General features: G+C 35.2%; 1 protein-coding gene across 4 annotated transcripts in view; it reads left to right on the top strand.

Annotated features, from left to right (window-relative positions):
- Positions 1-12,646, top strand: part of LOC128547332 (ataxin-2-like protein) — a 35,539-nt gene extending 22,893 nt beyond the window's left edge. For 2 of the 4 annotated variants that reach the window (XM_053519703.1, XM_053519707.1), the window contains 4 exons: positions 521-665; positions 986-1,564; positions 2,149-2,253; positions 10,150-12,646. In XM_053519703.1, coding sequence (XP_053375678.1) covers positions 521-665; positions 986-1,564; positions 2,149-2,253; positions 10,150-10,226 — 906 coding nt within the window. In that variant the 3' untranslated portion in view covers positions 10,227-12,646. Of the gene's footprint in view, positions 1-520; positions 666-985; positions 1,565-2,148; positions 2,254-5,154; positions 5,245-10,149 lie in introns of all 4 variants that reach the window. The other 2 variants (XM_053519706.1, XM_053519704.1) reach the window with 2 other exon arrangements.
- The last annotated feature ends 1,008 nt before the right edge of the window (positions 12,647-13,654 follow it).

A 13,654-nucleotide genomic window follows, 5' to 3' on the forward strand; every position in this document is an offset into this window, starting at 1 on the left:
TTGTACCAAAGACTGCTTTTGATGATAATTCCCTTCCTGTCTGTAAAATGATATTAAAGTTTGTAGAGTTTAAGTTTGGCAATTGAAGTTGCTGGGATAGTGGCAGTCTTACTTGTCCACATAAGCTAGTTGATAAATCACTAACTGATCGAAAATTTCAGCATCTGAAAGAGCCAGTTTCATTTTCCAGTTATATATCTTGTGTGAATTTGTAATAAGATTGTAGATTTTTTTGATAACCAGGGCTGGATAACAAACATTTGAAATTTGTTCTTTTGAACTCTACGAAACCGACAAAATAGTACGAAATATCGGTAGTTTGAGCCATCGAGCAAGATCAAACATGAGGATTTTGACGGGACCTGATGAAGAGTTTGAGCAAAGGATGGTGTTCGAATTTTCCGAGTTAGAGCGAACAAAATTCGACTGTTTTCTGTCTTGGTTTTGTAGTGAACTCTTTGATTATCTGTAGTGTGGAAAGAGTTAAATTACAGTAGGAGTTTTACTTTTATTCACCAAGCAGGTGATGCCAATGCCTGCTGCTAATCCATCAAGTCAAAGGTTCATGACCCCAACCTCTGTTCAGGGACATCAGCCTTCCAGTATCCAGCATGGCACGGGAATTGAGCAGAGCAACCCAGCACTACAGGCTTCACAAGTTTATAGTAAGTTATTTTGAGAACTTTGTTAGTGTTCACATGCAATTGAGATATAATGATTCTAAGTGTTTAGTAGTGCAACTAGTTGATACTAAGATAGATAATAAGAATAGTAAAAAAAAAAAACAACATTTTATTTTATGAAATATGACACACTCTCAGGTTGTAGAGGTATAGATCCTGTACCTTTTATTTTACTTAAGTTTCATACTTGCATTTCAAGTGTTGTATCTTAGTTGTTTCAAAGAAAAATGAGCTATTTTTCATAAAGTAGATCGTTTAGTTTTTCAACAAAATGTTTTAGAGTTTTGTTTTGTCTATTTCAGTGACACAGCAAAATCAACAGGGGCCCATGCCAGCTCACATGTCACATGCGTCACATTTTAACCATCCTAACCACATTATTATGTCAAATCCCAACACCCAACAGCCCCAACAGAACTCACAGATGAACCCCCCTCCCCCTACAGGCGCCACCGGTCACCATCATCCGGCACCCAGTCCAGTACATACAAACCCCAACCAGCAGTCGATGAACCCTGGTCCACATCCCCCATCATCAGGCACGCCCCAGCCCCCTCAGGGCTACCCACAAAATGCACTACAAGCTCATCCCCCATTGCAACCAAGCCCCCATAATCCCACGTCGCCTCAGACCATGCAGCAGATGCACTTCCAACAGTACACGTCTCACGGGCACCCGATGCAGATGCAGGGCTCGGCGGGCGGTCAACAATTCTCCGTCCCACAGCAGTCTTCAGTGCCGACGTCGGTAACATACAGTATGCAGGCACATACACACCAGTCACCACATATGCAACCACAAATCGTGATGATGCCGCCGCCAGGAGGGATGAATCATCCACATATACATAATTCTCAATTCCAGGGACACCCAATGCCTGGTATATACATACATGTGATTTTACCGAGTTTATGACATTTATTTTAAAGATTTGAGCAGGATTTGCACCCTAACAATCAGATATTTTTGAAAGTAAAAAAAAAAAATGCTCTTTCTAAAATAGAAATTGGTGCATGTGTTAGAATCTTGTGAAAATATTGTGATTCTGTGAAAGTATTGATTGAATTTCATGAGGATAAAATTAATGTTTTTTTTTTTCTAAAACGGTAATTTCAGGGGGATATGAATTTGTTGATTTCAAGTTTTGAAGTCAAAATTATAAGGGTATTTTCTATGTTGGATTAACATTACCATGAAATCCACGAAAAACTAGTTCCCCACAAATGTTAATGATTTCAGGGTTTATGGCTATCTTGTTAGGCATACAAGACTATATGTAACAATTTTCTGTTGGTAGTATGTTTAATCTGTGTATAGAGACAATGAAAGGAAACTAAACAGAAAAATGTCTTCAATGTAGTTGCTATGTAAAATTTTCTTGCAGTTTCTTAGTTCAAACTTAGATGTTTTGAAATCGACCATATTTCTTTATGAAGGTAATTGTGTTGTGTTTCTTTTGAACAGGAAGCATGCAACAACAGTTGATGTCACAATCTGGTGTTCAAAGTCTTACAGGACAGACCCCGGGGCAGGGACCCCACCACCAGATGCAGCATTTTATCCCACAGGGTAAGTTACTGTGATTCATGAGCTCATGAATTTTGCTTTCATTTCAACTAGCTGTTGAAAGTAAACTTGTATGAACAATTACCTTTTTTTGCCATGGAAATGCCTTTTTGAAGTAATTGTGTTTAGAGCACTCTAAGGCAAAGGTTACCAATGAGATGTGAAGATATTTGAAAAAACAACAGAAATTTTGTTTTTCAAGAGAAACCGGCTTTAAGTTAAGTATTTGACCTATACAACACTTCCTTCTTTAGAACTTAAAGATGCATCAGTGTCAGGGACTTAACAAGCTAAGCAGATTGCCCTCATTTGTTCTCTAGCAGAGGGTTTTTTCCAGAGGGGAAGCAAAAAAAAAATGATACAAATTTATATGTAAAAAAAACCTTTTTGTCTGAACACACTTTCTTCATAGCTTTGAAATTACACGAAGTACAAGCATTTAAACTTAATGCTTGCTTCAAATAAAATGACAGCAAAAAAAATGCAATCATTGATTGAAACCTACTCTGGCATGCCAACATGTTAATTCTGATCCAAGCTAACAGCTTTATTTTGCTAAGCTTCCGTGCATGTATATTAACACAACAAAGATATGATTTTGGTTTATTTTGCCGTCAAGAGCTACATGTGTAAGCCTACATAATTTTATGTATCTGTAATCTATCTACACAGCGATTTTTATATGTTTTTGACTGAAAGTGTAGTGCTAAATTATATCCGAATGTAATTAAAAATGACATTTACATGACATTTACATTGAACTTGAACTGTGAGTCCAGGCTTGCACTCTGCATTTCTTAAATCTGCACACAGTCATGGCAGATACTCTTTTTTTTTTTTCATGCGAATGATGTATTCAATATGATGAGAAAATTAAGAGAATTCAGGCAGCCGTTCTGCACTTTTTGAATGTGTTATATACATGTTCTCTCAAAAATCTTGTGACACACTTCCTTGTCCGCTGTCTGAAAATAAGTATTTTCTATCAGGTCTGGAGAATGCAGTTAATGAAATCGCACATCTTACTCTCATTGTCAAATGTTCGGTTTACTTGTACACTAAATGATAAATTCTACTTGATTTCTTAATAAATTAATAGACAAATAGAATAAATCTGGTACAGTTATTTGTATGTTAACTGTCTCGATTCAGTAATCTGTCATTTCTCACTGAAGTATGTATTATCTGGACATTATTCGGTTGAATGTATTTTTAAGAGCATATATATGTGTGTTTAAAAAAGAAAACTGAATTGTTTCTCATTGATAGTTTGCATTTTATTAATCATACCATGGGATTTAATTATAGATATCTCTCAATGAAAAAAAAAAACTACCCTTTGCATGTGCAAAGTAAAAGCAAGTCATCTTGTTTGTCACAAAATTTCACAAGCTTCACTTCATTACTTGAAAATTTAGCTGTAGGTATACTGACTCTGTGAACTGATCTGTCTTCACCGTACTTCAAAACTTCACTGTATTGTTTGAAAATATAGCTCTCTGTAGTCTGTACTATAAAAGCATATATTTTTGCTAGGTCAAAATTTCGCGAGTTTGAAATTTTGTATATGTTAGTGAGTTTTAATGTTCGCGAAATTGTAAAAAATGGTATCTTTCTTGAATTTGAATTATACTTATGGTGAATATTTACCCGAGGATTTTCGCGAGATGTAGGGCCTCGTGAATATAGCGAAAATTAAACCCTCGCGAAAATCTGCTTTTACAGTATACTGCAGACTGAGCTTTCTTCATTGTTTTTCAGAACTTGATTTATCTTAATGTACAACTACTTGCATGGAATAATTCCTGTCTAAAATTCTTACAACATTCTAGAACTTTAAATGCATATGTTATACCTCATTTGCATTTTTGACTCTTTTTTATAATACCCTCAGAAACGGGATGTATTATGGGATCAGTGGTGGTAGATGTGCGTTCATAAAATTGTCTGCTTTTTAACTTCAGCTTTCTGAAATAAAAGTAACTAGAGAAAAGGATGAAAAAGTGCATAGTATTGATTTTAGTTTCTCAGATCTTTGTTCATCTATAGTTGTCATAGTATTAAATTTGTCATATCACACTTGTGTTCCAATTGTCTTGTCAGATCAGCTGCAAATGAACTTCATTTCCATGTCTTATTTGTTAGACATTGTTAATGTTTCTTGGTATGAATTTAACATGTTTTTAAAGACATGATACAGTAGACTGTTTAAAATCTTATTATCCTGGTAGAAACAAGCTTAATTGTAAGTGGAAAGCTTAGAATTATTTAAAAAACAACAACAAAAAACAAGGCCTTCATGTCGTTCATCATACGCTTTACTACAGTTCTGCATACAGATGCTCATAAATTCAACCAGGGGTATGTTAGCCATCATGGTTTGATGCCCAAGCATCTAAACAATGAGTCCTGGTAAATTAAACAGTAAATCACGAGAAGGCCATGTTTATTTCCATTTTAACACGTTCATTAAAACAAGACGATAAAAACGATGCTGGACTTCATTCAACTATGTAGTAAGGGATCAGACGTCATGTAGCTGTTAGACGTCGAAATGTTCTCTCACCAGTCCACATGTCTACCATTGCTTATTGCGGAATAAAGCTCTGATAAATAATGAAGAAGCTGTATTTTCTGATACAAATTTCGAATATTTAATAGCTTGAATTTGTATAATTTAGAATACAGTCAGACATGTACTTGAAGAGCACGCTAGGGAGAGCCATAAAGTGGTTTTAATTTGCAGGTGGCCTTTATGCACAGGTGTGACTGTATTTTCTATATGAAGCTTGGTTATTTTGTGACAAAATGAGGGACTATTATACCGACAGCTTGCCTGAACATGTTTTCAAGTACCTGCGTTATTTACATGCATGTGTTGAGTTTGTTTGTTTCTATTGCCAGTCCAACATCCCGGGGGCCAGCACGTGCAGAACTACCAACCCTCGCAGTAAATACAATAAATCGTTAAAACTCTCGAAAATACAAAATCATGTAAGTAGGCTACAGCCATCGTTTAGTAACACGAAAATGGGGAGATATGATTTTGTGAAACGAAAAGTGAGTTGCCATGTTAAAATGTATCATATTCTAATATTGCAGACAATCATATTTTGTTTTTTCAAATTAAACACATTGTTTTTTCTTTGAAGTGAAGTTAGCATTTTATCCATATAATGGTTTTCTTTAAAACAAATCTATATTATGTTTTAAGGTCTATATATCCAGAGAGGGAAAGTCTGCAAAAAGAGAAGTATAAATTTTTTTTAAACAAATGGTCCCTTTTAACATGGCAACTTTTGAGCAACAATGTATGTCACATCAATTCTACATTTTAAGAATTTCATATATCATTACTTCAATTTCTTATTTTTTACATGTTGTACATTAAGACAAAATTTGAAATGGCCTAATTCCCCACCCGTTTTGAACATATTCAGATAAGACATCGATATAGTAATTTAACTTAAAATAGGTAAGTGGTCAAAATTACATAAGCCGAAATAAAATTGTCCAATATTGGACTGAACAGTGCAGTAGTAGAATAAAAACAAAATCATGTCTCACCCATCTTATGTGACAGACTTTGACTGTTGACAAATGCAATATTTTTTCCATTGTTCAAAGTTCTAGTTGAATATTCCAGTAACTACATTATCTACTATGCATATTGGTAGTCAGTTATGTGTTGTAAGGTTTATGTTACACATATGTTGCACATAATTATGTAAAATGCTTGTTATATGCATTGCAAAACCTTGTATACACAATTGTTTTTTAACAAGTTACTTTTAGTTTGCTAGCTGTAGATTCGAATTCAGTGTGTACAACTGTTAAATATGACTTGCGGTCACAACGCCAAATTGTATGTGGTAATACAAACACTTATAGATATTAAGGCAGTGGACCCATGCTGACAGTCTGCAATTTCCATTCAATGATGTATTCTCTGTATTAACGAGAGAATGTTGAATTGAATTGATCGGATGTTGCCTTTAATTTGACTGCAAATTATCGTTATGACCACAAATCAGTTTTACCCTTTGGAAGCTGTCATTGGGATATTATCCCTATCTTTTACTAAGGTTAACATTATCATATTACCCCGGTAATCGGGAACTATTCAGGAAAAGAACTGTGAAAAAAAAATGTTGTACATTTTTTGGTGAAATATTTGAGATTTTTAAGCGATTTTGCATTATATCAGGGAAACAGATGGAAAATATTATTTATGCGACTAGATATACTATTATAGCCTGTTCAGCTTTCATATATTACCTTTTTGTTTTTAAGCTCAGCTTGACATCCCTATAGAGATAGAATGCCTTGGAAATGATAAACTGCACATTTTACGTGTATTATTTGTTATTTCCATCTTGTATACTAATCCTTCGCTATATGAGAAAATGAATTTTTGGTTAGTAGTGCGCTGCAGAAATTTTATAAATTTTATGTTCTGCATTCCGTTGCTTTGCAATTGTATAATTTGAAAATAGTTTACTTTGTTATTTAATTGCGCTGGTCTCTTGCACAGCATGTTCTCTGAGAGGACATCAATTGAAACTAATTTGTGTTTATAAATGAAATTAAGCAAACAGTTCCTCATAATAAATACAAGGGTGTAATACTATACGCGATTCCTAACAGCTGACCATATGTTAGTTATACTTATTTATTTTAGGTCGATTGTGAAACAAGTTCTACAACTTATATTATTCACTCTCGACACCTCATTCCTGATGGAATCCATTGCCACAATATGTTAGTCTGACTCATGAATGCCGTAGACCTAAATGAACCTGCCTCCCCAGTTTCAACAACCAGACACGCCTCCCCCAGTTACTTGTTCTGTAACAACGTATCACCCCTCCCCATTTCATTTTTATTCATAACACTCAGTCGAGCCCTCCTCATTTTTAGCTCAACTATTGAAGAATAGTCTAGCTATTTTACTCACCCTGGTGTCAGCATCACCGTCGCCATCAGCATCATCACACATTGGTTAAGTTTTGCATGCAAGTACATCCAGCTATCATTTAAAGGCGTATTGCTTTGAAACTTATTTTTTCTTTTTCTAGGTGAATTACCAACCTCACTAGGTCAAGTTTCGTAACTCTGACATGTATTTTGAGCAAATTATGCCCCCTTTTGGACTTGGAAATTTCTGGTTTAAGTTTTACATGCAAGTTACTATCTCCAAAACTAATGCAGATATTGAATTGAAACTTCACATGTGCCTTCAGGGTTATAAAACTGGTTTATAGCATCAAGTCCCAAAACTCTGATCTGTATTTTGGTCAAATTATGTCCCCTTTTGAACTTAAAACTCTTCTGATATTTAATACATTTTGGGTAATATTTTCCTGCCTCTGGGACAATATTACGAATAGTCGAGCTTGGCTGTCTTACGGACAGCTCTTGTTTATAAAAGGAAGAAAAAAAGCTAGCATCATGTTTTTAGACATTTAAATGTTATATACATATAGATAATTACAATATATGGTACGCAAAACTATTGCCAGAGGCCCAGTGATCCATTAGTTTTAACTATTGACTGGCAAGCCATTCAGGAAGTGTTTTTCTACATTACATGAGAGATAATTTCCACAGTTTTATTTTAAATTTGTTTACTTATAAGCCAAGTAACTTGTTAAATATAGACCAGTCATATGGCATAAACTATGGAGTGGCTATTTGTATAAGATGTCATGTAATAGTATTGAAAATTTCACACAGGCAATGTCATAGTGGTCAGAACATCGTAAAATGGCTGCATATATGAGCCGTGCCATGAGAAAACCAACATAGTAGGTTTGCGACCAGCATGGATCCAGACTGGCCTGCGCATCCGCGCAGTCTGGTCAGGATCCATGCTGTTCGCTAACAGTTTCTCTAATTGCAATAGACTTTGAAAGCGAACAGCATGGATCCTGACCAGACTGCGCGGATGTGCAGGCTGGTCTGGATCCATGCTGGTCGCAAACCCACTTTGTTGGTTTTCTCATGGCGCGGCTCAATTATGTAAATAGTAGTGAATGTATGTGTTGTTACTGGAATGTTCATTTTCTATCTTACAAGTTTTTAAACAGTGATTCTGACAAACATTTTCTTGTTTTCTCCTCTGACTAGAGTTGACACCATGTGTTATAGACTGATATTCTGTCAGTTATATTTCTTTATCAGTCTATATGGAAGTGCTGGATTTTTACACAGCTTGTATTTAATTTTGAGAAGTATATTAGTTTGATACCCAACTTAAATATGTCGAACATGCTTTATAGATTGCATGATTTCAGTCTGTAAATATTATTTTAGAAAATATGTTTATTTTCTTAAAGAAATTTACTCAAACTGTCTTGGCAATTAAAATATTAAAACTTGGTCACCTTAATAATATTGTATCTGTTGATATGTTTCGAAACTGTTTTTTTTTTTAATTTTCATCCTTTTAATAAATAGGTCAGAGAGTAGAATGCATGAGATTTAGCATGCATTAGCATGAAATGAATAGATGAAATAAAATGCATGATGTAATGCAGACCTATATATTTAGCAAGTTTACGATGAAGCTGCTGAGCTTTCAGTTGCGCGTCCAGATAGACTTAAAGTTGTTTGTAAAGTAGTAACATATATAGCCTGTGGATAAGTATGGCCAGTGTCTGTAAAAATGCACACGCATGTGGCAGAGTAATAAAGTTTTGTTTCGCAGACTGTCCTTGGTGATAAATAAGTGGACCTGAAGTGGACCCGAAATGACAGTCGGAAATTTCTATACAATTACGTATTCTCTGAGTGTTATTTTGGCGTTCTGTGACAAGAATGGAAAGCCAGATGGGTGTATAAGCTGCATCATGATCCAATGAATGTTGAAATGCTATACAAGAACACGTACTGACACAGAAATTTCTGACTGTCATTTCCGGTCCGCTACCTTAAATCAGAAGCAGTATATACTAAGTGCCAGTCTGGTTAGCCAAGTAGGTAGCACACAAGATTACTGACTAAGCGGTTGAGAGTTTAGTTCCCTAGGTAGGGCAATGTTCACAATGACTTTTTGACAGAAGACGTTTACATGTGAGGTCATGTCAGTCTGTACCATTTATTATGTCTCCCACCACACAGTGGTGTTAGACATACTGATTTACTCCAGTCTGTGTGTCTGTCACAAAGCTTTCCGCACTCAAGTCGAACATTTCTCATCCGATCTTCACCAAACTTGAACAAAATGTGTTCGACCATATGACCTTGGCCAAGTTCGATAACTAGCCAAATCTGCCCAGGCACTTTCGAATTATGGCCCCTGAATTACTGATTGGATCCAATCGTCCAGACCATCTAATTGGATCCACTCCTCTAGACCATCCAGAGAAACTAGACATTTTTGATAGGGGCAGTTGTGGGAGACATGCGCTTTTCTCAAAAGCGACCCCAGTTCATGTTTTGAAGTTAAACATAACCAGTTACTTAAGATAAACAAGTTTAGTATTGGTACAGAACATTAGTTAGGTGAACGTGCTGTCATTACATCACTTAAATTAATGTTGAAAAGAGTTGTATATCAAACAAATGACCAGTTTATGCAAAAACAATTACATTTTTGACCCAATATTTACCATATGTGAATTTTAAAATTAAGGTCTTACTAAGCTAAAAGCCTAGTATTTACATGTTTTGCATGATGTACAAATGTTTGTAAAATATGTTTAAAGCAAAAGGTGTCAGCCAGCTCATGAATTCTTTAGGAATTTTGAATACAACATACTCGTTATTGTGGTCTTAACTTGATTTTATTACAGGACTTGACCTGAATTTGTTTGACAAAAGTAGGATTTTGGCTTTAATAAGTTTATGTTGATTCAGATTGAAACAAATGAGAATTTTACGATTTGATCATTTCAGGATTGACTGCAGCCGCGCTGACTAGTGCCCTGCACGTGAGGCCCGAACATTTCATTGTACAACACCTGCGAAAATGATGTAGTGAATACATGTGCGAGTATGATGATGATGTGATTGACCCTATCTCTCTCTTTCTTTGCCCCGCCCATACGCAGCATTTATGATGATGTTGACACGTGAAGAAAATAACAAACATTTTCGCTGTAACACGTTACCTTGTGTTGTTACAAAGCGGAATTATTCTGTTATGACATATCTGTCTTTAATTCTTCTTTTCATATCTTTTTTTTTTTTTTATGCAAAAATGGCGTTAGAAAGCACTTTTTGCATCTTAGTTTCAATTCAGAGTCTGTTTCATACAACCTTTACGCTACTCTTGCTTTGTTAAGAGTGCTAAATTTGAAAAAAAGGTTGCGAAAATTGGTCTTTGTTTATTTTTCATGCCTCTAGTTGTTTACAAAGTACAGAGTTTATAATTGTTGAAAGTTATTTCAAAGATTAGAGAGGAACAAAGTCTTAAATCATTGGGGTGAACAGTAGTACGTTACTTTCAGCCAGAAGTCTTTGTTTCTTGTCATAATGAGGAAATGCAAATTACACATGGACATTTTGTTAATTTAAAATTAAAAGTGATTGTCGCCTCAATGTGAAACTGTTTTGAACTGTTCATTAATATTCCTACTTGGCCATTTGTTTTTCTATGAAACAAAGAAGGCAAAGTGTAATGTTGTTATATGGTAAAAATAAGTAAATCAGCTCTTCCAAGAATTGACTTGTCCAAGAAAAGCTTGCTGAAAAATATGTTTTATGTTGTGGATGTTGCAAGATTCAAACTGATACATCCCCAATGGTGATTTTATTGCTGAATAACGTAATTGTTGTTTAGAAGCTTGTCATTATAACATAATTTGTTTGCATCTAAACTCGGGATTTTATTCAGCGATAAAAAACACTGTTGGTATATTATTTGTTCGAATTAAAGAGGCAGGTAGAATAGTTTCACATTATAGTTCTTTCTCCTGTGAAATTAACTGGTATGTTTATGTTAGATTTTCACCTCGTATCTTTGTAAAATGGCAGTGACAAGTTGAAAAAGTGTTCAAAAATTGTTATGTATATTATGGGCAGGTTTTCAAAGCATTTAATCGGAAAAACACATTTACAATTCATTGTAGTATAAAATAAAAGTTGCCTACATTTGCTGGTGCATTGATGTAACAAACCACTACCAAAACGGTTATTTAAATCAGAGAAAACATTTTGCGTTCGTGTTTTACCCATTTAAATATGAATTTTTGCACGAAATTTCTTGTCCTCTTATGTTGCGTCATAAATTTTGATTTAGTGTTCTTTCCTCCCATAAATATTCGTAGCATTTTTCAATTTTTAGACACGTTTTTGTTCTTGTCACTGTAAGTATATGTACCTGCAAAATGTGATAATTGGTATGAATGTGATCATTTTAAACATTAAATAACCTGGTCCTGGTGTTCTAAAAATAAGTTTGAAGACCAGTCTGGGAATGCAGCCTTGCCATTGGTCAATTTTGAAATTGATCTCGGAAACAACCAGTCACTTTCTGGAGTTTCGAGACTGGTCCTCAAAACTTGGTTTTTACAACCTCGGGCCAAATTTGTTAAGTTATACTTAACAACTTCTGATGTAACTTAAACCATTATTCTTTGGAAATATTTTTGTTAATTCTGTGCAGTTTATTATAAATTTTGCAGTTTTTTGTGAGCACTGAAAATTTTCTTTCATATTTTATTCAATTTAACGGCGTAATGAGAAACTTCAGTACCATAGGGAGGAATTGATTCCAAGCCATTGTATCTAATCAAATTTATTTTAACTTTGTATAAAGATAAGTACACTTGCAGCAAAAACGGTTTTTACATAAAACATACATGCAGATAACCATTTGTTCTATTTGGCAATCGCATCGTATATGATTGTTCCATTAAAACCCATCAATTCTGTCTTGTACGTCAGATTTTCTGACATCTCTTAACATAATTTTGTTCTCATGTCCTTTGTTTAAATGTTGAACAAAATGGGATGAATGTCTTGTTTATTTGCATTGCTACCTTACTGTTTGAAATTATGTAATTTGGAGGGAGAATAGTTAGAGAAGAAGTTGTTGCAATATAGAGAGCGGTGGGGAGTTTTTATACTGAAAGTTGTCAAAAAGCATTTTTTTTTTGACATCATGTTGAGCATATTCAGCCAACTGTGACATTATTATAAATGTGTCTTATATTTAGAAATCATGTGACCTGTGTCGGTTCACATGACTGTCATGTGACAGTTGAATTTTCTGTCATGTGATGCTTTGTTTAGCCAATCATGTGTCATATTCAAATGAGGAAACTACCATATAGTTGAACGTTGAGAGAGAGATGATTTTAACTTAAAAACCAAGAGATAGCATAAACTCCTGCATTTTAAAATGGAGCAAATGTCTTTAAAAAGAAAAAAATAAATGATAAAATCCCAATGTGTTCTTTTTTCTCCATACTCATTATGTTTCTCTCCCACTGGAGAAGCATTTGCCATAGAACCTTCAAACCTTGTAGGGTTTTAGGGCTTATGGAGTAACAACCACTTTGTTTTTGAGGTCATCCATCAAACTGTTACACAGTTCTCTAGAGTATGTGTGACATTGACCTTTGAGATGGGGGCCTGGTTTGCGTGTGACACTCCGTCTCTGTGTGGCAAACATTTATGCCAGGTGAAAATAAGATTGTTCAATGCATGTCCCAAGTTATAGCACGGACAAGTTCTAAATTGACCTTTGACCCCAAAATGTGACCTTGACCTTTGAGGCTGGGATTTAGTTGTTCATGACACTCCATCTCGTTTGAGGCAAACAGTATGCCGAATAAGAAAAAGATTGCTTTATGCATGGCAAAGTTACAGCCCGGACAAGCTCTAAAATGACCTTTGACCCCCCAAGTGTTACCTTGACCTTTGAGATAGGGACCTGGGGTTAGCGCACAACATTCCGTCTCATAGAGGTGAACATTAAAGCAAAAGAAAAAAAGATTGCTCCATTCTTATCAAGTTGTTGCCTGGACAAGCTCTAAAATGACCTTTGACCCCTAACTGTGACTGTTTGCGCGTGGCACTCCGTCTCTAGTTAAACATTCATATAAATATTAAGAAGATTGCTCCATGCATGTCAAAGTTACTATCGTGACAAAAAAATATGGACGAACACTCTAACGCACACCAAACGGCCATTTTAGCTCTGAGCAAGTGGGCTCGATAACAAATAGCTCTTGTAGACCTGAATAATTTCTCAAATATCCATTTTTGGCTCATCTGATTTTTAGCTCACCAGTCACGAACTGACAAGGTGAGCTGTCGTGACCGCTTGATGTTGGTCGTGCATCATTAGTCATGCATCGACAATTTCTAAAAGAATCTTCTTGAAAACCACTGGGCAGAATTACACCAAACTTCACAGGAATGATCCTTGGGTGGCCCCCTTCCAAAATTATTC

The sequence above is a fragment of the Mercenaria mercenaria genome, chromosome 12 (assembly GCF_021730395.1).
Source record: "Mercenaria mercenaria strain notata chromosome 12, MADL_Memer_1, whole genome shotgun sequence".
Taxonomy (NCBI): domain Eukaryota; kingdom Metazoa; phylum Mollusca; class Bivalvia; order Venerida; family Veneridae; genus Mercenaria; species Mercenaria mercenaria.